Source organism: Pteropus medius, unplaced genomic scaffold (genome assembly GCF_902729225.1).
Source record: "Pteropus medius unplaced genomic scaffold, Ma_sr-lr_union100, whole genome shotgun sequence".
Classification (NCBI taxonomy): Eukaryota; Metazoa; Chordata; class Mammalia; order Chiroptera; family Pteropodidae; genus Pteropus; species Pteropus medius.
In genome coordinates, this window is record NW_024345600.1 from 4298227 (window position 1) to 4324924 (window position 26698).

General features: G+C 49.9%; 1 protein-coding gene across 1 annotated transcript; it reads left to right on the top strand.

Annotated features, from left to right (window-relative positions):
- Window positions 1-1182: 1182 nt before the first annotated feature.
- CLSTN3 (calsyntenin 3) lies at window positions 1183-25571 on the top strand. Its single transcript, XM_039874316.1, has 17 exons — window positions 1183-1603; window positions 3978-4100; window positions 4509-4704; window positions 6025-6233; window positions 6511-6660; window positions 6914-7099; window positions 7541-7822; window positions 8638-8750; window positions 11895-12057; window positions 12374-12599; window positions 13223-13501; window positions 16664-16890; window positions 17192-17362; window positions 18189-18334; window positions 18570-18705; window positions 24154-24356; window positions 24620-25571. The coding sequence occupies exons 1-17, from the start codon at window positions 1540-1542 to the stop codon at window positions 24758-24760; spliced, it is 3015 nt and encodes a 1004-aa protein (XP_039730250.1). The 5' UTR covers window positions 1183-1539; the 3' UTR covers window positions 24761-25571.
- The last annotated feature ends 1127 nt before the right edge of the window (window positions 25572-26698 follow it).

The following is a 26698-nucleotide window of genomic DNA, read 5'->3' on the forward strand; positions in this document are numbered from 1 at the left end:
ACAATATCCTGAGGTCCCTGGACTGAATGAGGGATCCTTACAGGTATGAGAGGGAGAAGGTGGGAAAAGAAGGAGAACAGCCAGCTTGCTGGCCAGGAGCCAAACTGAAGAAAATCCTATAGCACTGGTCCCCACAGTTCCTCCAGACGACTTGACTGAGCTGGGGCCCCAACTCTGGCATTCCAGCCTTTTTGTCCTATAAGGCCATGAGGAGAGAGGTGGCAAAGCAGCCCTTCTCAGGCGCAAGAAGGGGGGGGTGGGCTGTTACAGCAGCCCGATGAGGTGTCAGGTTTCAAAATCCAGAGCAGAAGGTGAGGGGGAGTTTGGTCTGGCTATTCTGAAGAACTTTTGTCTTGGCTTGGGATCCAGGGGTTTCCTTCTCCCTCTGGAGTCTTTGATGATGCCATCACCCCCGGTCCCCAGCCCTTGGATAAGCTCATGCTTACCAGTATTCCCATGGTGAGGGAAGGTGTGCCTAAATTATTGTGTGCTCCGCCCCTGTCTCTCAAACCTCTCCCTGGGACCCCCTTTGCCACATCTCTCAAACCTACCAACTTCCCTGGCTTCTTAATCGACTGGGCTGGTTAATCATGGTTTAAGGTGGGAAATTCGGAGAGAGGGAGCACGGGACGGTAGACAGTGGGAAAAATTCCACCTGGTGGTGAGCTATCCCGACAGGTGGTAGGTAGGCGCGCGCGCGCGCGCGCACACACACACACACACCCCTCACTTTTCCTCTAGCCCCAGAGCTCTTTCTACCGCCCTTCTGTCGGTCCCATGGTTTCCTCAGAGAGACCTGGGGCTGGGAGCTGAAATGCTAGGATCGCTCGGGTTAAGGCTCTGAGTTTTACTTCTCGGTTCCCAGGAGGCGCGCAGCAGGGACTCGCTGATGGAATCCTCTGTATAAAGAGGTTAATGCAGAGTCGGGGGCGGGGATGACGTGGATACTGCCTCCCTCAGGTCTCCACTGACGTCTCCCTTCCCCATCCCCAGGCTTCTAGCTTCTCGATCCTCCCAATGTCCATTTCCTACTCCCTCTAACGGCTTTCCAGCTTCCTCTCCAGCCCCCGCAGTTCCCTTGGTCCCACAAATTGCAATCCGAAGAAAAAGCCCTAACGTGTTCTCCCGCCCCACCTCCCCAGTCCCATTGGTTCCCTCCCCCGCCTGCAGCACCTGGCCCCCCCAGCCATTCAATTGGCCCGCGGCCCCATCAATCCTCGCCTGGCTGTGCTGACGTCATCCTGCAGTAGAGGGGATGGGGTGGGAATGAGAGAGAGAGCGAGGACGCCGGGCTGGTGAGCGAACGAGAAGCCACAGCAAGTCCCTCACCTCAACCATCCAGGTTGGGGGCTGCCCAGGTCTGCCCTATGGACTAGCGTGGGCAGCAGGCTCCTTCTGCCTCTGCCCTGCTGCCCGCTCCCTCCCCTCGCCTCCTTGAAGAGCCCCTGCATCCCCACCCCCAGGGTGGAATAAACCGGCTTCGGGCTCCCAGGGGAGAGCAATCGCCTGGCCCTGCCCTGCCCCACACGACACCATACCATGACCCTCTTGCTGCTGCCCCTTTTGCTGGCCTCCCTACTCCCCTCCAGCTCCTGTAACAAAGGTGAGTGAAGTGCGGGATGGGGGCGCCGGAAGAGGAGTATCAGGCAGAGCGATGTGGGGTAGGGGTGGGCAGGAGCAGTTGAGGCTCTCTGGCACATGATAGGTGTGTTCTTCCGACCATTCCCCATTCCTATCTGTTTTCTCAGACCTGTCCCTTCTCCTCTCCCTGGAACCCCCTTTGCCACATCCTCCTGTCTGATCCATCTCTACCCATGTGCTTCTTTTGCTCCCATTTGGTCCCCATTCCCATCCTGGGATCTCTGTCGCCCCCTCCCCCAATTTCTCCCTGCTGGAGGTATCTCAGGTCTTAGAAGGACTTGCCCTGAGGGGTGATACACATCGCTGGGTGGCTCTCCGTTTTCACTGGGATGTGCCTGCACTAAGGTTGTGTGGCAGATCCATCTGGTTCATCTCCATCCCTTCTTGGGGAGGAACTGTTCCTTGTAGCTCAGCGATTCGGAGCACGTATGTTTTGGCGTGTTTCTCTGCATCCATACCCTTATGCCTGTATGCAGCTGGGCTGTGGGTTACCAGAGCTGCCCTCTCTGGCAGAAAGCAGATAAATTCAGCTGGGTGAGGCCGTCAGAGGGACCAAGAGGGAGGAAGTGAGGGAGGGGTGGGGGGGAAGAGGACTCAGGTAGGTGGAGAAAGGCAGGAAAGGGCAGAAGTGGGTGTGTGGGGGGGGAGCCAATGAGTGGCTTTTAAAGGGAAAGCTGAGAAAGAGAAGGAGAGGAGGCATGGGAGGAGGATGAGGAGGGTTGGAAAGGGTAAAAGGTGTGGGAGGCAAAAAAAAAAAAGAAAAAAAAAGGAATGAAAGGGAAATCAGGAAGAACAGAAGAGAGGAGTGGGAGGAGGAGAGTCAAGGAAGGAGGAGACAGGGAGCCTAGGAAGATGGGCACAAGGAGGGAGTCAGGGGCCAAGAGGAGAGGAGCAGAGTCAGGGGTGAGCCATGCAGAGGGTGCCCAGCGCTGGCCTTGCTGTGCACCTCCCCTCCAACCTCAAGCCTGGCTTCTTAGCCTTCTGCCACTTCCTGTGCTGCCTTCTGAGCACCATCTTGAGGCTTTCTCCTCTGCCACTAGAGATGGGGGTGATGGTGGTCATCAGCCAGAAAGGCAGGCTTTCAGATACCAGAAGGCTCTTTGGGGTGGGGTTGGAGGAGAGAATGGAAATCAAGATTTATGGCTTGGTGTGACATAGTGGAGACCAGTTTCCTTTGGCGACATCCTTTTGGACGATGTGTTCCTCTGCTCATGTCCCACTGATAGGCCATTGTGAATGTGCTTTGGGAGCCTTGGGGTTGGCGTGATGAGATTAGATAGAGCGGCAGTGGAGGTTGGGTTGGGGGTGACATAGAAGGGGAAGGGAACACGCTGTGCCTTCCCCCACAGCCTCTTACTAGGCTAGTGGGAGACTCGTCCTGGGAGGAGACACAGTTGGGCTGAGTCTGGTAGGAGATGGGGAGATCTAGAGGCTGAGTGAGTCCCACATCAATCCATAATTGGCTGGTGGTTGAAAGGGAGTGGTGGGGGGGGGAGGCAAAATTGGGACTAAGTCATGAGTCTGTATAAAACATGGGGTCAGGGAGTTTGGGGTTTGGTGGCCTTGGGGACATAGAAATGTGCCGGTTATGATGAGCGTGTTCTCTCGGCTGTGGGGGTGAAAAGCAGGAAAGGGATTTGTCATGTTTCTAGGCCAGCTCCATAATCCCTTAGGATGTTGGCTCTGCTGGGTCCAGTTATTTGGCATTGATTCCTCTGCTCCATCCCTGCCCTTCTATGCCTCCTCCCTCTGTCCTATATACTTTCTCTTCTCTCATTTTTCCTCCTCCCTTTACTCTGGGAGAATGGCCTTAGGTTGGGTCTTGGCTGGGTGAAGTGCAGAGTGAAGGGATCAGGATTGAAACGGGGTAGTGCTGCGGGTGGTGGAGAGGATAACAATAAGGAAACTTCTAGATCTTTTCCTAATCTCAACTCTGCCCTTAATCTATCCCTTCCCTTTCCCAGGGCCTTCTGATGGCCTATCATTGTTTCCTAAATCCCTAGTCTTCACTCCCCAACACTTGAAATCCCTAAAGAAAATTCTCTACCCTATGACCATGTTTCCCAGGGGAGATAGGAGTCCCCCTCTCCCCAGGGCAGTCTGTTGCCATGGGAACATTCTATCCTACCATAGAAAAAGGCAGTGACCTTCCTCAGACCCTCTGATTCCTTTAACAGCTGATTTCTTGACCTCAGTTCTTCCTCCGGTAGGTGCTTCTGCAGGTGTGGGGAGGGTGGTGATACTGGAATGTGAGTTTGTCTGGGTCAACTAGAGTTGTGTGGGAGTGGAGGGCCCAGCTCACAGGCACTTCCTTTCCTCCCCCTGGGGGATGTCAGCCAATAAGCACAAGCCATGGATCGAGGCAGAATACCAGGGCATCGTCATGGAGAACGACAACACAGTCCTGCTGAACCCACCACTCTTTGCCTTGGACAAGGATGCTCCCTTGCGCTATGCAGGTAATTGAGGTTGGTGGATGGTAAGGTGGGCGGGACAGAGAAAAGTATTTGAATGAGCAATGAAGAAGTGGGGAAGAGGCTTGGAAAGTGGAAGGAGTAGGCTCAAGTTGCTGAATGGGCTACATTGAAGCTGGTGGTTGAGTAAAGGGAGTCAGAGAGAAGGACATGGGCAGACAGGGGCAAAACACAAGGTATGCCAGCTCTCAGACCTGACGGCTCTGAGAAGTTGCTGCTCAGAAACCTGGCATTGGAGCTGTATGCTTGATAATTATTACTTTCACGTGCACAAAGAAGGGAAAGGGGTTTGGGAGGTGAGGTGAAGCGGGAACTCTGGGTGGGGAGGCAGAGGCCAGAAGGAGATGCTGGAGGTGGTGCATGAGCCTCACCCTTCCTTCCGCCCTGGGCCAGGTGAGATCTGTGGCTTCCGGCTCCATGGGTCTGGTGTGCCCTTTGAGGCTGTGATCCTGGACAAGGCAACAGGAGAAGGGCTGATCCGGGCCAAGGAGCCAGTGGACTGCGAGGCCCAGAAAGAGCACACCTTCACCATCCAGGCCTACGACTGTGGCGAGGGCCCTGATGGGGCCAACACCAAGAAGTCCCACAAGTGAGGAAGCCCCGTCCCTGCCCTCTGCTGCAGGGCCCTCCTCCCTTCTCCCAAGCCCCTCACCATCCTCTGTCCATGCAGTCATCGACTATCTCCTCCCTCCCTTCTCTGTTTTTAAGGTTTAGGGACAGAGTCCTTGTCCTCCTGGAACCTTCAGTCAAGGAGACAGAAACATAGAGTGGGATCTAATCTTGGCTCCGCCTCTTATGGCTTTGGACAACTTACTCAGTCTTTCTGGATCTGCTTTTCCTTATCTGTAAAATGGGAATGATGATGACACCTACTTCTTTAGGTTGCTATGAAGAGGAAAGGAGATGGTTTGTGTGCACCACAGTACTTGACAGAGAATAAAGGGCTCAATACATGGGAGTTATCATGATGAGGAGAACAGGGAGGAAGGGGAAGAGCATCTTCAGCACACATCCAGATTCCTTCTTACTGCCCCACCAGTCTATCTGCAGTGTGTACCACACTCACGTGATTATAGCACACACACGCACATAGAGCTCTGGGTGAGGGTGGGCAGGGGGGGCTACAGCGTGAAAGAGGCTGGGGCCTGAGACTCCTTTGTTTGTTCTCAGCTAACTTCTCATTTGAGAATGGGAGAAAGATTGGCAATCAGGATTCTTGGGCCTCTAAGAGACACTAGAGATAAACTGCTTTTTGTGACTCAGTTTCCCATTTGGAGATAGGACCTTTGCCTGTGGGCCCTGGGCAACTGGATCTTGGCTAAGGACAGGGCTAAGCATGAAGGGCTTAGCCCCAGCGCTGCTTGCCCTGTGGGTATCTGAGCAAGGAGGGGCCACAGCTGACGTGCACATAGTACACGTGTGCACAGAAGGCATCTGACATTTACTCATGTCAGAGGACTTATGGCTTTTGTAGTAATGCCACTTCCCTTTCCATGGCTGGTTTTAACTTGGCTTTTACTCTGCATCTTCTTTGATTACCCTATTGGATCTGACTATTGTGAAGGAATGACCTGCTGGACACAAAAGACTCTTACCCCTCTTCTTGGCACCTCGACCTATAGCATTCTGTACAGAAGCCATCTCAATCAGCATTGGTGTCTCCTGGGATTGCTGTTTCCTCTCATAGCAGATACCCTTCCTTAGCACAGTTCCCTCGAGGACCCTCTCCCTTGTAGTGCTTGGTGCCCTGGGGGGCAGGGATGGGTAGGCTGATGCCTCAGGCTCAGGGACAGACGGCCTCTCTCCTGCCCTGATTCCCTGTCTGAATTCCTACACGTGCTTCTCTTGAGTAGCAAGGGCAAGGCTGGCTGACTTGTCCTCTCCCCGCCTCCTTCTCTGGCACGTGCAGGGCGACCGTGCACGTGCGGGTCAACGACGTGAACGAGTTTGCCCCTGTGTTTGTGGAGCGGCTGTACCGTGCTGCAGTGACTGAGGGGAAGCTGTATGACCGTATCCTGCGGGTGGAAGCCGTTGATGGCGACTGCTCCCCCCAGTACAGCCAGATCTGCTACTACGAGATCCTCACGCCCAACACCCCCTTTCTCATTGACAATGACGGTGAGTCCAGCCCTGCCTACCCCGGCTGCCCAGCCCTCGTGTGTCCACATCCCTTAGGACACCCCAGAGCTGAGCTCTTTCCACTTTTTCCGCCCTTCAGGTCCTCATTCCATACCCTCCTTCCCAGATGTAGAGCCTTTTTTCTCAGATACCTTCTTCCCAGCTTCTTGCCGCCCAATTCACCTGCAACCCACTTAGCTCACGAGTCTTCCCTTTGCCTCCCTAGGCTTTCTCTAGTGCTCCTGACCCTCTCTGTCCTCCCCTATCTCTACCCCAGGAAACATTGAGAACACAGAAAAGCTGCAGTACAGTGGTGAGAGGCTCTACAAGTTTACGGTGACTGCTTATGACTGCGGGAAGAAGCGGGCGGCAGATGACGCCCAGGTGGAGATCCAGGTGAAGCCCACCTGTAAACCCAGTTGGCAAGGTGAGGAGACCTCCCCTGTGACCCATTTTGTGAATCACTTTTCAACATGGTCTCACTCTTCAACGTTGTCCCTTTTGACAGGTGTGAGAGCTAGGCTAGGAGTCAGGGGACGTATATTTGGGGACAGTCTTGTAGCTGTTTACCCTGGACAGCCATTTTCTTAGGATCCCGAGACCGTTGGTGGAATGGCAAGAGCAGAATGGGTGTCTTACTCTTCTCGCTCTCCACTGCCCTCTCCCTCTCGCCCGTGCAGGCTGGAACAAAAGGATTGAATATGCACCAGGCGCCGGAAGCTTGGCTTTGTTCCCTGGAATCCGCCTGGAGACCTGTGATGAACCTCTCTGGAACATTCAGGCCACCATAGAGCTGCAAACCAGCCATGTGGCCAAGGGCTGTGACCGAGATAACTACTCAGAGCGGGCACTGCGGAAACTCTGTGGTGAGTGTGACCCCGTCCCCACCCTCCCAGGCCTGACCCTTCCCACCCAGCCTCTAGTTGACCCTTCTCTGCCTCTTTCTTAAGAATCTGCCTTATATCTTCTGCTATCCACAGGTGTATATATCCACAGGGTTTACGGCATGTGGTTAGCTCTTGTGGCCCAAAGAACAAATAAATATGTTATTGGCAAAGATGCATAATTGTAGCACAAGATAATCACCAGATACACTGTGGGACAAAGAGATAAGAGTCGGAGAATGAGTTAATGGAGCTGTTCCTAAAAGAGAGGTTTATTCCTCTCTTGTCTTTGAAGGCCAGAAGAGGCAGTGAGACTAGCTGTAGGAAATCTTTTCCCATTGGTCACTCTTTCCCTGCCTGCTTCCCGCTTCCCCATCTGCTGCTGCTCATCTCTGGCACTTGCGCCTTCTGGGGCTCCTGCAGGTGCTGCCACTGGGGAGGTGGATCTGTTGCCCATGCCTGGCCCCAATGCCAACTGGACGGCGGGACTCTCCGTGCACTACAGCCAGGACAGCAGCCTTATCTATTGGTTCAATGGCACCCAAGCTGTACAGGTGCCCCTGGGTGGCACTTCTGGGCTGGGCTCTGGGCCCCAGGAGAGCCTCAGTGACCACTTTACCCTGTCCTTCTGGATGAAGCATGGTGTAACTCCCAACAAGGGCAAGAAGGAAGAGGAAACCATCGTGTGTAACACTGTGCAGAATGGTGAGCCTTCTTTGGGGCACTGGTCTGAGTGGGGAAACTGGTTTCCTGACTTGCCTCTGTCATTGTGTAGTCTGTGATTGTGAACGGGTCACTTCCTTTCTCTTCACTTGTAAGGTGGCAGTGCTAGGTTTGATACTCCCTGAAATTCTGTGATTTAGTCCCAACCTGACAAACTGAGGTCCTACTGCTCCCAGAGTGCAATGGGACAGCTCACTGCCATTCTCACTGTGGTTGCTCAGCACCCCTGCGTCCCACCAGTAGACTGCCCGCTGCATCTACTCCCGTTAAACTTCTTCCACTGGGATGGAAAAGCCTGGGTAGTGGAGTGCCCCATTCTTTCTCCTCCGCCTCCACCTCATTTTCCTCCTGTAAGGGCTAGTTAGCTCCATCTGTAAGGATTCCTCCTCCCTCGACTGCAGAGGAACATCCCTCTGGGGGTTGGGGGGGCAGCCCTCAGCCTTGACCTGCTCTTTCATTTCTGCCACTTCTCTGAGCTCATTTCTCTTGATCTGAAAAAGATCGTCACTAACGAGGTTTGTATTAACCAAAGGACCAATAAAGGTCTGGGTAGGAGCAGGTTGGCTGGTGTCCCCACTCAGTCAGAGTGCCCAAGAATCCCTAGTTATCACCTGAACTGGACTCTGTGTGTGTGGGGGCCGGGGGGAAGGGTGTTGGGAGAGAGAACTCTAGAGAATGCGGGAGAGAAAGCATATGAAAAGATAAAGAGAATTCAGCATCCTCTCCCTCCTAGTGCTGCGAACCTGTTCTTGCCCCAGGCCCTGTGTTTGATCCACATCCCCATCTTCTCCCCTCAGAGGATGGCTTCTCTCACTACTCACTGACGGTCCATGGCTGCAGAATTGCCTTCCTCTACTGGCCTCTGCTTGAGAGTGCCCGTCCAGTCAAATTCCTCTGGAAGTTGGAGCAGGTGAGGCCGGTACCAGGCTCATAAGATGGGTGGATTTAAGTTACTATTAGGGAAGGAGGGTCCTAGGGCAGGGGCTGGCGTTTCTGGGTTGCCCCGAGGCCTCTCTTTCATTCTTCACTTTCGGCTCCTGACCATTATGTCCTCAGATGCTCTTGCTCTCTTTTTCCAAGGCTTGTCTCCTGCAGGCAGCACTCCTGGATTAAAAGGAAATAGAGAAAAAATAACTACTAACATCAAACCCAACCAACCATCTTTCCCCCGCTTGTTTTATTTCATCTTTTTCTGATCTAGAGCCTTAACAGTACATACTCCTGACTCTTAAGCAGTTAGCTTGTTGTAATCAAGAAAATAAGTAATTCTGAGGTACACAGATTGGGTCTTAGTCCTGCCAGAGAACTTACTAACCGTGAAATTTTGGTTAATATGTCTAAGTGTCAGTTTATTTACCTATTAAATGGAGATAATAATAATAATTCTATATTTAAGAGTTGGCGTAGGATTAAATGATGTACTCGATAGATCTTTATACAGCCACCCCCGCTTAATAAGAGAGATACGTTCTGAGAAATGCGCCATCAGGCGATTTTATCATTGTGCAAACATCATACAGTGCACATATAGAAATCCAGCCTACCACACACCTGGACTATAAGAGACAGCCTATTGCTCCTAGTCTATAAGCCTGTACAGCACGTTATTGTGCAGAACAACACCAGAGTAAGTCAAGTGCAAGAGAAAATGATGTAATCCAGATATGCGGTAAACACGAGATGGATGAGGCTGCTGCCAGTGTAACACAGGCAGTGATCAGTTTGCTTTACAGCAAACTTTTTTTTTGATAAGTAGAAAGAGTACACTTTAAAATAACAAAAAAATTATAGTACAGTAAATACATAAACCAGTAACATAGTCTTTTATTATCATTATTAAGTATTTGTACTGAATGTAATTGTATATGCTATATTTGTATATGACTGGCAGTGTGGTAGGTGATGTGTATACCAGCATCACCACGAACACATGAATAATGTGCTTTGACATTATGACAGCTACGAAGTCACTAGGTGACAGGAATTTTTCAGCTCTGTTATAATCTTATGGGACCACCATCCTATATATGGTAGGTTGTTGCCTGAAATGTCTTTCATTATTCAGCACACGACTGTGGTCTGAAAAGCACTCTATATATGTTAATTCTCATTATTATTATCCACATTTATGAGAGAGAAATAAAAATGGACCAAAAAAAAAAAAAGTAAAATCCTCTCTTAAGCCAATAGTTGCATTCTCCAAGCTGACCACAAGGACCAGTGGGAACTAATTTGAGTTTCCATCTCCTATTTTTCTTGCAAGCCCTGGTGGAGTGGCTGAGTAAACAAATGACTAAAAAAAGACAGGAAGTGGAAGAGAGAGAAAGAGAAATAAAGGGCCCAGAAAACCCACAAACTGGGTAATTGAGAGCTGTTTACAAAAGCTTCTGCTTTTCCTAGCACTCTTTTAAGGAGATAGTCTGCCATTTGCTACTTCTTGATCTTTCTCCCATGTTGCTAATATTGGTAACAGTACTCTTTCTATTTTCTTTTATTTACCCTTATTTATTCAACACAAGTTTATTAAGTATTAATTAAGTCTCAGCCATTCTACTAGGTTCTGGGGATACAATGGACTATAATATAGATGAAACAAAATCTTTGCCTTCATTAAGTTTACATTTTAGTTAGTGATAGATTTTTAAAAAGTAAACATATAAAAATGATAAATTGTGACAAAATACTTTGAAAGAACAAGTAAGAGACTGAGATAGAGAACAGGAGAAGGTAAGGATTGGGGAGCTCACCTTACATTGAATGTTCAGGGAAGGCCCAACTGAGGTGAAACAAAAGCTTAGTCCTGAAGTATGGGAAATATCTGTGAAGAGAAGGTGTTCCAAGCATAAGGGAGAGCACATGCAAAGGTCCTGAGGTAGGAAAGAGCTCAGCATGTTCCAAGCACGGAAAGAGGGCCCGTGAAGTTGGAGTACAGTGAACAAGGGAGAAAGAACACACATGACGTTGGAGAGACAGGAAATGATTAGGTTGTACAATGGACTTTGTCAGCTGAGGTTCGTTTAGATTTGTCCTATGAGAGATGGAAGCCTTTTGAGGGGTTTAAGCAAGGACGCGACCAGATCAGATTTACATTTTAAGAAGATCCCTTTGGCAACTAAGGAGGAAGAGACATAAGAGTTTAGGTCTGTTAGAATAGTATACCCGAGAATGGTTGAGGATTTGACTAATGTGTGGCAATGGGATGGAGAGAACCGCACAGAAACCCACAGCTTTTAGTTCTGTTTGGACCTGGGATTAACAGCATCCATAGACGGATTGGATGTGGAAGATCAGGGAAAGAGAAGAATCCAAGATGTCTCCCAGGCCATCTAATGGAGCAACTGAATGGACGGTGGAGCATTTATATTGTCTGGGAAAAACAGAGGGGATTGGAAAGGGGTGTGGTCTTCCATCTTACACACATTAACCTTGAGCTACCTGTGAGATATCCAAGTGGAGGGCCCGCATTCAAAGGAGAGTTTTGGGCTGGAATGTAGATATTGGAGTTAGCATAAATATGGTGTCTGAACCCATGGAAACAGAAGAGGTAACCCTTGGGAAGAGAGTGTAGAAAAGAAATGGGAGAGGATCTAGGTTGAGCTTTGAGAAATTCCAACATTTGCAGTTGATAAGGCAGAGAACTCTCTAACCCTCATTCCTCTGACCCGCATCTTGAATGACCCTCAGAGAAACTACAAAGGGTTTGTTTTAGTGGTTCTTGTTGGGTCACAAACTACCTTAGAGATTCTAGTGCCATACATACATAATTTTGGGGGGAAGTTAATTCACAAAATAGTGTGTCACTCCTCTTTGAAATGTTTATGGTTTTAAAGAGTTACCTAAAGAGTGGAATTTTAGATACTAGGTTGGTTTCCTGGTAGATTTTGGGCAAGGGTGTAATTCCTTGAACTGGGTAAGAATCAATTCACTAGTAAGCCCTGTTGATCAAACTGAGAACGGTTGGTCCTCTGATGCCTAGGAGAAGGGGCAGTGCCTTGTGCTAGTTCCCTGAAGATGAAGTAACTGAGGGGGTCTTGCCCCTACCCTTCTCCCTCAGGTCTGTGATGACGAGTGGCACCACTATGCTTTGAATCTCGAGTTCCCCACAGTCACACTTTATGCTGATGGCATCTCCTTTGACCCTGCCCTCATCCATGACAATGGTCTCATCCATCCACCTCGAAGGGAACCTGCTCTCATGATTGGGGCCTGCTGGACTGGTAAGTCCCTGAGCTTTTCAGTGAAGACACTAAAGGTTGGAGCCTCCAGTGGCTTAGGATTGGGGCAGGAATTTCTCTCTCTCTCTCTCTCTCTCTCTCTGTGTTACCAGAGCCCCTGTGTTTCCTCGGCAACATGTTTGGGTGTTTGTCTAGAGTTCTGAGAGATTGAGATATGACAACAGAAGAGCTGGGACCCCGCTCAGAGGTTGCAGGTCTTCCATGGGCTGGGTCTGAGCAGGGAAGACCTCTTCTTCCTCTCCGTCAGTCTGTTCCCAGGACCTCGAGCTCACTGCCACTTTTTTTTTTTTCTCTCCAGAGGAGAAAAACAAGGAGAAGGAAAAGGGAGGAGACAACAGTACAGACACCACACAAGGTACTCTGTGTTTCAGAGCCGGAGACCCGGAGAGTTCTCACCTTGACTTTCTGTTCTATGCTCCCTTTTCCACATCAATTCCTATCCAAGCCTTATTATTTACTGTGTTCCATGCCACCAGGGGGCAGAGCCTCCGAGAACTACAGCAAGGCAGGGTTTCCTTGGTGAGGTAAGGCCAGATGGAGCTTGGCTGGATTCTGGGTGTCCCTTCCTGCTACAGATTGAAGTGAAGGAGTTCTTTTGCTGGAACGTAGGAGGCAGGAGTCAGTCACACAGCAGGGAGGATCTGGGCATCTGTGAAGCTCACACACATTCATCCTGGTCTCCTTGCATGCGACTGAAGACGCCCTCTCTTGCAGACTCCTTTTCCTTGTTGTGTCTCCTCTTTCCTCACTCGGATCTTGCTTTTATTTTTCACCCTTCTTCTCGTCCTGGATTTATTCTGTCTTCTATCTTTCTCGGCCTTTTCATGGAACGTAGGAGGCAGGAGTCAGTCACACAGCAGGGAGGATCTGGGCATCTGTGAAGCTCACACACATTCATCCTGGTCTCCTTGCATGCGACTGAAGACGCCCTCTCTTGCAGACTCCTTTTCCTTGTTGTGTCTCCTCTTTCCTCACTCGGATCTTGCTTTTATTTTTCACCCTTCTTCTCGTCCTGGATTTATTCTGTCTTCTATCTTTCTCGGCCTTTTCATATTCCCCCCTTAGCTTTACTTCCCTCTCATCTCTCCTTCCTCGCCGCCGCCGCCAAAGCGTTTTTATTTTGAGATCGATTTATTTATTGTTTGAGAGTTTCGAGATCGCCCGAGTCCTCTCCTCTCGATGCCCCTTGTCCCCTGCCCTCCTACTTTTCTACCTCTGTTCCCTTCCTCTCCTGCCTTTTGGGCCTGCTCTCAGCTGTGTCTGTGTCTGGGGCCCAGGTCCACGTGAACCCCTCGCAGTCCCTGCTCACCCTGGAGGGGGATGATGTGGAGACCTTCAACCATGCCCTGCAGCATGTGGCTTACATGAACACTCTGCGCTTTGCCACGCCTGGCGTCAGGCCCCTGCGCCTCACCACTGCCGTCAAGTGAGTGTGGGGTGGGGCGGGCAAATCACAGAGCAGAGCCAGAATGTCAGAAGCCCTTAGCCTTAGATGTCACCTAGCAGTAGGCACATCTCCCTCACTTTATGGAGGAGGAGACCGGGCCCCCAGAGAGGACACTTGACCTGCTCAATTGACGCAGCAATGTTGGTAGAAGAGCCTGGACCAGACTCAAGTTTCCCAACAACCCAGTCATTACTCTTCACACTGAGCCACACTTCCAGGATTTTGGAGTTTTTATCTTCTCTGTGCCCCTGTGCTGATATGTAAAGTAGGTCAGAGAGGGTACAGGTTTGGGAGCCAGGAGAGCTGATATTAATTCTGACCCAATACTAATTGCCTGGAAGACACTGGGCAGATAGCTCCAGTTTCTTCACCTCTTTTAATCTTGATTCATCAAGCTCTTGCAAGGTCAAATTGGACGATGTAAGTCTGGGTGTTGGCACCTATGGCCCCAGGACCAACTCTGGCCTGCTGCTTGTTTTGGTAAATAAAGTTTTATTAGAACACAGCCACGCTTGTTCCTTTGCAAATTGCTTATGGCTGCCTTCCCACTGTGATGGCTGAATCGTTGGGACAGAGACTATGTGGCCCCAAAAGCCAAAAATATTTGCTGTCTGGCTCATCACAGAAAAAGTTTGTTGACCTTTAAATTCTAAGTGAATGATTTTGAATTCTTTTAAAGAAAAACTGTACATTACTTTAAGGTTTAAGTATATTAAGGGTCTAAAAATTCAGATTAATCGAGAGGTAATGAAAGCACAATAATTACAGACATAGAGTCTATTACTAGCTTTTCAGCATTGAGAAAATGCTACAAAGCAGGGATAACAATAGAATCTAACTCATGGAATTGTTATGATAACTAAATGTTATAATCCAGATCAAATGCCTGGCAGAGTGCCTATCCTGCAAATGTTGGCATTTTCACCCCTTGTAAGGGTTTATGGGTAGTTTTTAGGAGATATTGCCATCTAGTGGGTGGATTACACAATGTAGGAGTCAGGATTCCTGAGGCAGCATTACCTTCTCCCTGACTCTGCCTCAGTTTCTCCATAAGCTACATGAAGATAAACGTCTCTGACTTGCCCCTATCCTAGGAGGGCTGGGTTTAGAGAGGAGAGGAGTCTGAGTCCTGGGCATGGTTATATCCAGCCTCAGTGTCAGAGCTGTGGAAGGCAGGGGCAGAGCTTTTGGGAATTGGACTGTTGGTCCATGGTGTGTCATGGTGTGGAACTGAAAGCCACAGGTAAATAAAGTCACGTGGCTGAAGATCAGAGCTGAGGATGTGCCCTATAGTTCCTAGTCAGAACTCTTGTTGTTAAAGGGCTATCATCCCGTTATGAGAGGCTTAATCCCTCCCAGTCTGCTCAGGACCACATCAGAAGGGAGGGCCCCGTCTTTTAGCTTAGAGTGGAGCTCTGCAAGGGATTAGTGATCTTAAATAAGAATTTTCATTCTCATACATCTCCGATGAAGAACACGTCAATGGCTTCATCTTGTCCACTGCACAAAAACTGCATTCGAAGCCCTCAACCATCTGGCCAGGCCTTTCCTGACTCGTGTTTCTCTACTCCCCTGAGTATACTCCTCACCTTCTGCCCAGCGAAGTCCTCCCCTCCTTGAAAAGCTAGCTCAGTTGCTATTTTCCTTGATTGTTCTTACCTTCCCTCACCAAATGCCTTGTTCCTATCCTAGCCAGAAAGAACCTCTGCCTCTTCGAACTCTCGTGAGTTTTTGTTTGTTCCACTCACGTGGTGGTGATCATGTTTGCCTTTGTTTTAAGGTTTATGTGCCATATCTACTCTCTCAATCCGATCATCCCTTTTGTGTCTCTTTGGATTGCTCATATAAGTGGGAATGTCTGTTAGGGCCTGTGCTCCCAGGATCATCTGGGGTTGTTTTCTAAGAGGCTGTGATCTGGGCCCCTCTGAATGACTGTGCAGATTGTCTTAGGTCTCACTCCCTGTGGCACAGTGACTCAGCAAGCTGTAGGCATTGGTCATTTCAGGGGCTTTGAGCTCATTGTATCTGCTGAGGTTACTTTCCTTCTTTTTGGCTCCAGGAGTCAAACTGGGCATGCTCGGGAACACTAATAACGGTCCTCTTAGCAAAATCAGTTCAGTTAGCACAAGCATATGGACCATAGGCCTCACCTTGAATTAGTAACTCCCTTGTGAAGACTGCTCGTTCAAGGGACACTTCTTTATAAATGAATTTAATGAGTGCCAACCCAAATGGTGGGTGTGGTTTAGTGGAAATGTTGTGGACTAGGAATAAGAAGAATGGGTTTAAGCCTTGACTAGGACTCATATTTCTTCCATGGCCAAGATGCTTAAACCTAAAAGCTTTGGTTTCTTATCCTTATTCTACAGTGTTGAAATAAAGTCAAATGAAGTAATATGGGCAAAGCGCTTCATAAACCAGCAAGCCCTACAAGAATTATTATTGATTAACAAAGGATAAGGCTAGAGAGGGTCCTGGGAGCGCGTTCCTGGGTGGCTGTGCTGTTGATTGGTTGAGCTTGGCTGAGTCCTCTAGGGAGAGTTTGTCCCAACACCAAGATCAGTGAGGCTTCCTGGGAAGGTGAATGCAGGTCCTCAATGATCAGATTAGCTCACCTGCCAAAGTGTGTTTCTCTGATATTAAATGGAGTGAATGGAAGACACACCAAGGAGGAGGACATCCTTAGATAAGCCCTTCCCCCTCTTGTTGAATATTTTTTGGCACATATTTGCCAAATATTGTACTAAACACACTTAAAACCCTCCTAGGTAAAGAACTGTGTATGTATATGCATTTTTGTCAGCTCATCTTGTAAAATGCAGTTTGATAGGTGTTCCATAATCTTGGGGGCAGGGCATTGATGATGTGCTCACCCCTATAGGTTAGGGTTGCCTGACCTTCTGTCCCTATTCTTTCCTGCCGTGGCATCTTCCCAGGGGAGGGTATTTCCCACTTTAGCTTTGTTACTGGGGTGGTAGTGGTGGTGGTGGTGCAGAGACATTATCCCCTTTTTCTTCCCCTCACCCTCCCTGACATGGATGCTAGATGTAGAGATGGAGGCCCAAAAGAATGAAGCAGAATATAGATTACAAGGGAAAGGGTGCTGGGGTCACAAGCGGCCTCTCCCCCTTTCTCATATAGGTGCTTCAGTGAAGAATCCTGTGTCTCCATTCCCGAAGTGGAGGGCTACGTGGTGGTACTACAGCCTGATGCCCCCCAGATCCTGCTGAGTGGCACTGCTCACTTTGCCCGCCCAGCTGTGGACTTCGAGGGACCCGAGGGGGTCCCTTTATTCCCCGATCTTCAAATCACTTGCTCTATTTCTCACCAGGTGGAAGCTAAAAAGGATGAGAGTTGGCAGGGCACAGGTAAGGATGACCCCAGAAAGTGATATCATCCTGAGAAGGGGTTTCTTCAGAACTGGAGTGAGGGGGAAAACCTGGAGCTGGGCGTGCGAGAGTCACCTCATCCTGCACTTGCCTGACTAGACCCATGTACCATTAGGAAGGAGAGCCAGTAGGAGGCCCATGGGTGTACAGAAATTGTTGGATAATGACATTCTTGAAAACGATGCTGACTGCTCTCATGGAATGACCTTGGAAGGGAAGGAAGCATGGGCATGAGGTGAGCCTTCATCTCTGACCCAGATCCTGACTCTCTCCAATTCAGTGACAGACACACGCATGTCGGATGAGATCGTGCACAACCTGGACGGCTGTGAGATTTCTCTGGTGGGGGATGACCTTGACCCTGAGCGGGAAAGCCTGCTCTTGGACATGGCATCCTTGCAGCAGCGAGGGCTGGAGATTACCAACACGTCTGCCTACCTCACCATTGCCGGTCAGTGGGGCCTGAGGTCCTGTATTCTTTTTGTGTGTGTGCTCCACTCCATGAGCAAGTACTGGGAAATCCAGAGGGTCCTCCTTCCAGGCCCAGGGATGCGGCCGAGTGCCATTTTGCATCTTCCTGGCCTGGAAGATCCTCTGGCTTTCAAATTGCTCCTAGAGAAGATGTACTAGGGTTTAGGCAACGAATGGTCCTTTCTCCCTGCTTCTCTCTATAGCTTGGTTCTCCTCCACTCTTCCTTTGGCTTAGCCTTCTCTGATTAGCTTTGTAATCACCTGGCTGTTTGGTACCAGCCATCTTCTCGATCTCCCATCACACTAATCTCATGTATACAGCAATGCTTTAAGTTAGGAGCTCATCTCTTAATGAATAGTGGCAATGGTTTGGTAGCATCCAAAGGAAGCCTGCTCTCAGAAGGACCCTCCATAAGAGAGGATGGGAGATGATGGGCATAATCAGTTTCCTCTTATTTCCATTTCCTTCCATAGCCTCCATGATGACTTCTGTATTTCCCCTTCTCTCCTTTTCCCTCCTACTGGCCACCTTCCTGCTGTCTTGTGGGGTGTCCTTATTTCTTTCTCTCCATCCCTACCCAGAAGCCGCAGAGCTATTAGAGAAGGGCAGAGCAGGAAATGCAGTCTATCCCAGTCAGCCAGAGCCCGGTGGGGGGTGGAGGGGAGCATCTTTTCCTCTGAGACCTCGGGTCACACCCTTGTTGGGACTAACTAACCCATTCTAGGCTGGTGGGAGTCTGGGAGAGAGGGTCTAGCCCTGAGCCTCTTCGTTGGCTCCTGCACTGAGCTGCTTCTTTGTCCCCCAGGAGTGGAGAGCATCACTGTGTATGAAGAGATTCTGAGGCAGGCTCGATATCGGCTGCGACATGGAGCTGCCCTCTATGCCAGGAAATTCCGGCTTTCCTGCTCAGAAATGAATGGTCGTTACTCCAGCAATGAATTCATTGTGGAGGTACCCAGAGAGTCTCCATCCTTCCACGGCCACCCCATACTGGCAAGGAGCCAAGGCAGGGTGGACCGAAACTGACAGGTGGTGGGAATGGAAATGGCAGCAGGGCAGACTCCCGGCCCTGGTGGTGCGGAGGGAAGAAGGAGGAGCTGTGGGGCAGTGGTTACAAGATGGCTCTAGACAGGTGGGGTTGGATCTGGGGAAGAACGAGAGTGCCCAGCAAGCCCTCCCTCCCCAGGTCAACGTCTTGCACAGCATGAACCGGGTTGCCCACCCCAGCCACGTGCTCAGCTCCCAGCAGTTCCTGCACCGTGGTCACCAGCCACCCCCTGAGATGGCTGGACACAGCCTGGTCAGCTCCCACCGAAACTCCAGTATGTACGGCTTTGTGGGGCCTGGTGGGGCGGTCGGGTGGCAGGGGACTTAGTTGACAGCTGTGTTCCAGTCTCTTTATCTTCCTACGTCATTATCTTTCCCTCGTGAAGAACACGAACATTGTGTGTTTGCAGGGGACACTCCTGCCTGGAATCATGAAATCAGTGTGGGACGCAGGCAAAGCCTTTGTTGTCCTTGCTGATTCCACAACAATATCAGATTAGCCCCGGGCCTAGGGATCCTAAGTACTGAAGGTATCAAGTATTTATAAGCACCTACTGTGTACTAGCACCGTCCTAAAGTACAGTTAGGAATATAAAGGCAGTATAGTCCCTATCCTCAAGAGAAAGTTGGTGCTATTAAATGTGTAATTATGTGCTATCTATAAAGTCATAAGACTATGTCTAAATCAAAATGTGCAACTATGCAAAGTGTGTTACATCAGATGAAGTGCTTGCCCTTGAAAGCAACCTTGTTCCCTGGCCATGATCTTTTACTGGTGACGCAATTTTTTAATTCTCAATTTAAGAGTTACTTAATTGTAGAAAAACTAGAAACGACAGGTATAAAGAAGAAAAATCAGCTATAATTCCATCACAGAGAAGAAACCATTGTTGATATGGTATATTATATGCCAGCTTTCTTCTATGCCTATTTTTTTTTTTTATGAAGTTGGGATCCGAATATTTTGTAACCTGATACTTACACCTAATATTATTATTAAAAACTGCAAAATGATTCCAATGTTACTGGAAACGATTTTTGGAATCCCTTCTTAAAATTGCTATCAAAGCCAATTTATGAGATGCATTTATTTTTTTTCATTTTTTTTTTTAATTTTGGAAACACCTTGCTTTTGGCCTAGTTCAGTATTATTCAACTTTAGCATCCACTTTTGTCAGAGTTGGTGCTGGATGTCATTTTATGCTTTTGAACATTAAATCCACTCTCAAAGGCCACAGGTTTATTGTCACTTTTGAAAAAAGTCAAAAGGTGCATCACAGGCTCTGAAGGCAATTCCTTAAGGAGTTCTAAGAATGCTTTCTTGGAAGAAGTTCATGGTCACTGAGCACCAGCCTGAAAGTACAGCACTCACTTCAATATGTAATAATAAGAGTAGCAAACACATCAATGTGTGCCAGGCACTATGCTCATGGACTTTTATACACAGTAACTCATTTAGTCATTACAAACAACAAATGAAATAGGTACTAGAATTACCCCTCTTTAAATGCAGGGAAATGGAGGCCCAGAAAGGTTAAGTACCTTGTCTAAGATCACACAGCTAGAAAGTGGTGGAGCCAAAATTCAAATCCAGGCAGCCTATGGACTAAGCATTGTTCTCCATGCCCTTTCCATTTACGTTCAATACTTCAAAAAATTATTATTAGTCTCACTACTTTATAGTTGCCCCTGATTTGGGGGTGCTCTTTAGGGCTTCCCAGGGCTTCATTGACTGAAGTTAGCTCCCTGGTGGCCCCAGGAACTCAGTCGGTCTTCCTTTCCTTGGGCAATGGCCATTACTACACTGTTCTTTGTGTTTCTTTTCCCCTGGGACTGGCTCCCTTCTTTCTTCTGCAGAGGCCTTTTTAAGTGTTTTACTGGGACTCACTACAGCAGAGCAGATGGAGATAGGGGTGAGGAGGGAATATAAGGCATAACCAAGTTGCAAAGTTTCCAAGAAGCTTCACTTGATCTCAGGTTGGTAGGGACATATGAGTGAACTAAACCTGTTTTTGTTAAACAGAACCTCAGGGCCAGCTTCTTTCTTTCTCTCATGATTCCCTAGCTCTTTGTCCAGTTCTTTCCTTGGGAATCATCCCACTCAACCTTGTTTGGGTTGGATACTGGGTCTTGCTACACAAATTAGGCTCAAAGTAGATCTGGGTTGACATTGCTGCTGGGCCTGATGAGATTCTCAGTCTTTGTTTTCTCTGGTCTGAGGTCCCAGGGGAGGGAGTCCCCTTTCTAACTCCCCAGGAGCTTCCTCCCCTCTCCTTCATCCTCCCAGCTACCTGGGAATGCTCCAGGGTGTGCAAGTGCTTCCTTCTCTTTACTTTTCCATCCACTATTTTGAGCTGACATCCATGCGAAGCAAGCTTGCTCCAAGATCCCAGTTGAGAGTTGTAGGCTGCTTTTGCTTTTTCCTTTATTTTGTCCTGATTAGTGTGCAGAGGGCATTATTCACCTTAAGGCATTTGGGATTGACATCTGAGCTTACCAAAGAGATCCACTTCATAAAACCCAGTCCATGTGCCTCTTCAAGGTGCAAAGTTTCCAAGTTCTTCCCCTTCCCCTCCCAACCCCAAGAGTGGTATTACAGAATTATGGCTTTGCAATTTAAAATTCAAATTGTGGTGCATGTAGAGTTTGAACTTGGACCTTGAAGGGTAAAAGGGATTTTGGGTGGTCATGAGAGTGAGAATTTGAAAATTGGGGGTAGGTGGTTAGTTTGAGGTGATTATGATTAGGGAGAATAAGGTCGTCTGAAAGGTAAGACAGAATAATGAAGACAGTATTTATCTAATCATCCCAGATTTTGATGCACACCAGAATCACCTGGGGAGCTGCAAAAACATTTGAAGCCTAGGTTACACCCCATACCAGTTAAATCAGAATGTCTGGGTAGGGGAGCCAGGCATCAGTGGTTTTCACAGATTCTTAGGTGATTCCTGTATGCAGCAAAATTTGAGAACAATTTCCCTACTTCGTTTCCTACAAAAGCTTTGCAGAAAGACCTACGATGCAATAGGATAAAGATAGAAAATGAATTAGGAAATGTGGAAGAAAGGACAATGATGCAAGAGGAATAAGATGAAGCCAGTGAATAAAGTCGGTTCATAAAATACATACTCTGAAAGACTGTGCAGTTGCAGAATGTTGAAGCTCAGAAGCTTCCTTGTAGTTAAAGCAAAAGGGAACCCGAACAACTGTGAAGGTCACATAATAGGAGCCAACCAAGATTTCAGAAGTCCTGGGACTAAGGGTGGAAAGAAGTTTCTCCCAAGGGTCTTCATACAGGGGACACCATGCAGGGCTTTTAACAGTGTCCTCACCATCAATTGAAAGCAGGAGTTCACATGGGCCATTTGCTAAATTACCTTTTCACGTTGGCTATGGAAATTGCTGAAGGCCAGAAGTTACTGGTTGGATCTAATGCAGCAAGAAAGATCGATTGTACTTCTCAAACTCTTGATTTTTGTCTGTAGCTAATTTAAAAAATCCTCCTGTCTCCCTGGCCTCCTGGCTCATTTTAAACTAATTGACTATGCTTGTTGGCCTACAGATAGAGTGTCTGCATTTTGTCTTTCCTGTGGTCATTTCTTATTCCTGGCAATCAGCTTGTCATTTCCTTTGCAGGGCTAAGGGCTCAGAGGGACAATTGTCTTTGATTAAGGCACAAACCAAAAGTGTTAGCTTGTCCTCATTGTGCTCTAGAGCAAGTTTACCTGCTGTGGCCTCCACTCTGAGCGGGGCGGGTCTCCCCTCCATCTAGAGCCTGGGCTTAGTTAACTACAGGGGCATTCTGCTGGTGGGGTCACCACCTCCCCTTCTTGTCCATTGATTTGGAGACCTGGGAGGGACTATTTCCCACAAATGGGCAAAAAGGTCATCTCTGTCCCCGTCTTTCCTCTCCCCCCATTCCCAGGCAGTTGAGAAATGCTGATCCAGCCAGGCCCATCTCTGCCCTGGAGCTAGTACTCGGGGAGCCTCCCTGCTTGCTCAACAGAGTGAGCTCTAGTTGTCGAGTGGCCCCAAGTGGGCTATGGGTCGGGTCAGGATGGGGACCAACTTGGCAGAGGGCCATCAGGGCGGCCTCAGGGAGGTGCAAAGCTAGTGTACCTGCTCAGGCAGGGAATTCTCCACACACCTGGTTGGCCCTGGAGCATGTGGCAGCGTGTGTATGGTGGCAGCGTGCGGGTGCTGGATGCTGGGGAAGAAGGGGCTTCGGCAGGGTGTGTGGAGCCCCTGTGCTGTGTGCTTCTCTGGGCTCTGTCTGCTCTGTTACTTGATATGTGAGTTTTAGAGGCTGTGAGTAAATTTGGGTCTGGGAGATAGATCTGTGGGCTGGAATATGTGTGTGTGAGACGCATACATGTAATAGTCCCTCAGTAGAGGGACTGCCCAAGACCTGGGCCTCAGGAAGCCTCTATGCTCAGGTGAGTAGCTGGGCACACAAGCAGCGGGCAGGGGTGTGCACCATGTGGGGTGTAGTGACTCATCTGCCTAAAAGGGCCCTGGGCCTGGGGATGCGCGTATGGAGGCTCTACCTCCACCTGCTGTCCCTGGGGCTGTGGGTGCTCCTGCTTTGCCTCCTCCTGCTGCTCCGAGGGCTGATTGTGTGCGTGCAGGAGTGGGGCAGGGCTGTACTCAGGGCTGCTCGTTCTGTGGCCCTTGCGGTCTATGTCTGTGGTGTTTATATCTTCCTTCAGGGGGTTGCTTGGTCTGCCCAGCTGGCAGGGAGCTGGGTGACACTGCACCTATGGCTCTTCTCTGCCTTACTGGAGGCCCTGAGAGGCATCCTGTTGATCCCACTATGTGAGCAGGCTGCTAGGTGTTTGGTGTGGGCAGCTGTGCAGGTTAGCAGAGACCTGGCTTGGGTGCGAGGTGTAGTGACTTTTATCCAGCTCTGTGCCCACGTAGTCTTCCTGGGCATGTGCCTGTGCATGCACATCTGCTTTTCCGCCATCAGCTCTAGGGTCCGTGTGAAAGTGCACATGCCCTTCAGTGTCTCGCTGCCCTTCATGGTCCATATGCCCCTGAGCCTGGGCCTCAAAGTGAGGCTGCAGAGCCAGAGGCATGACAGGGCCAAAGAGAAGTCCAGTATACCTCGGGGGGAGATTGGGGAGGAACCGAAGCTCGAGATGTTCAAGAGCCCTAAGCCCACAAGGAGAAGGGAGGTGGCACCGAGCAGGAGTGAACGCAGTCCAGGTGCTCCTTGCCCCTTGGACCTGTCTCCAGCCTCGGACATTCTCTTCTCCTACCTCATCAAGCCTGTGTGGTTGTTTCTCCTCTTCCCCCACTGGGCACTGGGTACTCCCTTCCTAAGTTGAGTGGTCCCTGGGGAAGACGCAGGCAGGATGACCTGGGCAGGTTCCAAACCTTGCCCTTTGCCTGCTGAGAATAGAGCTGCTCCTGACAGCTTCGGGTGGGAGCCTTTCTCCCCCCGCCCTTGCCTCCCCTCTCCTTTCACATACTTCTCTCCCTCTCTCTGTCTCTCTGTTCCTCGGGCCCTAGCAGCAGCCATTCCGCTGCCCCCTTCCTTCCTGGTGTCCTGGTGGGGCTCTATTTTTCGTCCAGCTTCTATAGGGTAGTCCCCTCTTCTGGGCCATCATAAATCCTGTCTTGGAGACTTTCTCTGCCCAGGGACCCCTTCTCGGCTCCCTGTGCTGAGTCCCCTTGGGTAGACCTGGCCACAGTCTCTTTACTGCATGCTTTCCCCACAGTGGTCCCCAGTGCAGCAACTCTCATCATCGTGGTGTGTGTGGGCTTCCTGGTGCTCATGGTCATCCTGGGCCTCGTGCGCATCCACTCCCTTCACCGCCGCGTCTCAGGGGCCAGTGGGCCCCCAGGGGCCTCCAGTGACCCCAAGGACCCTGACCTCTTCTGGGATGATTCAGCTCTCACCATTATTGTGAACCCCATGGAGGTGAGTGGCCCTGGGGAGTGGGGTGGTTCACAGGGTCAAGATTCAGCTGGAGCATACGCAGCGAAGACCTCTAAGGAGTGGCCGGGCCCTGGGCAAAAAGCACTGGGCTGAGTCGCCATCAGCCGGAAAGAGAAAGGTTTGTATCGGGGAGGAGGTGGGGTGGTGTCGGGGTACGGAGACAGAGGGACTGTGGCCCAAAGGAGAGGTTTTGGGGGGTGTGCAGGCCACCAAGCCCCTCTCTTCTCTGCCGCCGCTTTCTCTAGTCCTACCAGAATCAGCAAGCCTCTGTGGCTGGGGCTCCTGGGGGCCAGCAGGAGGACGAGGACAGCAGTGACTCAGAGGCAGCTGACTCGCCCAGCAGCGACGAGAGACGCATCATCGAGACACCCCCACATCGCTACTAAGGCCCACACCCCTCCCCAAACAAAGAGAGAATTCTGCCCTGGTGAGACAGAGACACCTGGAAAAGAGAACATTCCGAGAGAAGAGCGAACAAGAGGAAGAGAGTTCGAGTCATATTTTCATCTCAAAATCCCAGTGGGCCCCACTGGAATCTGCACCCCCACCCCCACCCACCTCCCATGCCTCTGGGCTCTTCCTCGCGGGTATGGAAGGCTTTGGCTGCCTTTCCTGACCCCCACAGCAGCCTTCTGTCTAGCTTGCCCACGTCTCTGTCTCTCCTCCCACCAGCCAAGTGCTGTATTGGGGTGGGTGGGGGGGTGTCCGTGGCAATGGCAGGGGCTAGGGGTGGGACTGAAGAAACCCTCTCCTTTGTCCTTCCCTATTCTCCTGTTCATGAGGCCTTCCTCCTCCCAGCTTCCTCTGTGGGGCCTTCCCACTTCTCTTATGATCCCCCACCTCTCTGTCCATTTCACTCTGGGGACCCCTGTTTCTTCAACGTGCCCACTTCCCCTCCTTTGTTGTCCTCTTTCCCCTCCTGTCCTTGCCTGAGGTCTTACAGCCCCTGCCCTTCCTACATGACCTGCTTGTGGCTAGGTCGTGGGGGTGGGAGCAGGAGTAGGGGCCTTGGTATATTATATATAATGTATATTTTTTCATGTGTTCGTGAGCGCAGCCCCTGTGTTCTGTCTGCAGCTCACAGCTTGTGTGTGTGTGTGGCGTCGTCATGTCCTGGGTGGGAGTAGGGGAATGGGTATGGTGAGGGAGGGGACACATCCGAAGGTTTTCAAATAAAACCAGAAAAAAGCTCTGTGAGCTGCCTCCTGCTGCCTGATCCTGTGAGTGCTGTGCCAGCACTGGGCCCTCCGGTCTAAGGGCCCATTCGAGTTTCTGAGGAGGGATGAGGTAAGGGGTGCAGGTCTGGTTATTTTGGGTACCAAGCCACAAGGAAATAAGACAGGGGCAGATGGCTCCTACCGCTTTCTTCCCTCAACATCCTCTGGAAAAGTAGAGATGATTCAGGGGATGCAGCAGATGCCTGGGCTTTGTAGGGTTACTGTCAGTCCCTTCCCACCTCTTGGAACATTCTGTCCGTGGCACATGGGCTCCCAGCCTGGGAGCCCGGGGGAGAGGGCAGGCAACCCTGCTTTTGGTAACAAGAGAGAACAGGCTCTGAGACGTGTTCCCTAGGTAGGAAGAGGCAGTAACCAGATGGGGCTATTTCAGAAGAGGGATCTAGTGGGAACATCCTTTCTGTACTGTCTCTGCCCCAGTAAATACTGGGGATCCAAGTCTTAATTCCTTTATGTAGGATGAAGGCTTTGAGTATCAGTAATGTTCTCTGGGGTTCTTGTTAACACAGGTGGAATGGAGATGGTGCTCACTGGTTCACCCTGTACCCCACCCAGTGCCTAGCCTTACTTCTGCTGGCTGCCTCATCCTTACCCATAGCTTAACGCCAGCTGTGTGTGGATGCCTCCATATCTATTTCTCCTACCCAGACCTCTTTCCTGACCTCTATTTACAACTACGTATGGGTATGTCTACTCAGGCATCCTGTGCCTCAAACTTAACCTTTGCCTGAATTCTGCTCTATTCTCCCTAACTCTATCACCTTTTGCCCACATACCTAAGCCAGAAACCTGAGAGTCAGTCTAGATTTCTCTCTCTCCCTTAACCTCATGTCCGAATGGTGATAAAACCCTGTAATTTTCACCCCTTAAAATACCTCAAATATGTCTTTTTTCTTTCCCTTTCCCCTACTGCTGTTGCTGTCTCGATTCGCACCCTCTTCAGTATAAGCCTGGTCTGCTGCCAGGGCTTCCCACCTGCCTCCTACCTGTTCTCCTTGCCTCCGGCGTCTTGCTCTCCCCAGCCCAACTCTGGATCTGAGTGACCATTCTAAAGTGCAGCTCTGGTGATGCCACTCTCCTCTTAGAACC

Excerpts from the sequence above, each read along its gene's own strand:
- CLSTN3 (XM_039874316.1), top strand. The coding sequence starts at position 1,540 with ATGACCCTCTTGCTGCTGCCCCTTTTGCTGGCCTCCCTACTCCCCTCC. Across the intron at positions 1,604-3,977 it reads CTCCAGCTCCTGTAACAAAG|CCAATAAGCACAAGCCATGG; the intron begins GTGAGTGAAGTG and ends GGGGGATGTCAG. Across the intron at positions 18,706-24,153 it reads CAGCTCCCACCGAAACTCCA|TGGTCCCCAGTGCAGCAACT; the intron begins GTATGTACGGCT and ends CTTTCCCCACAG.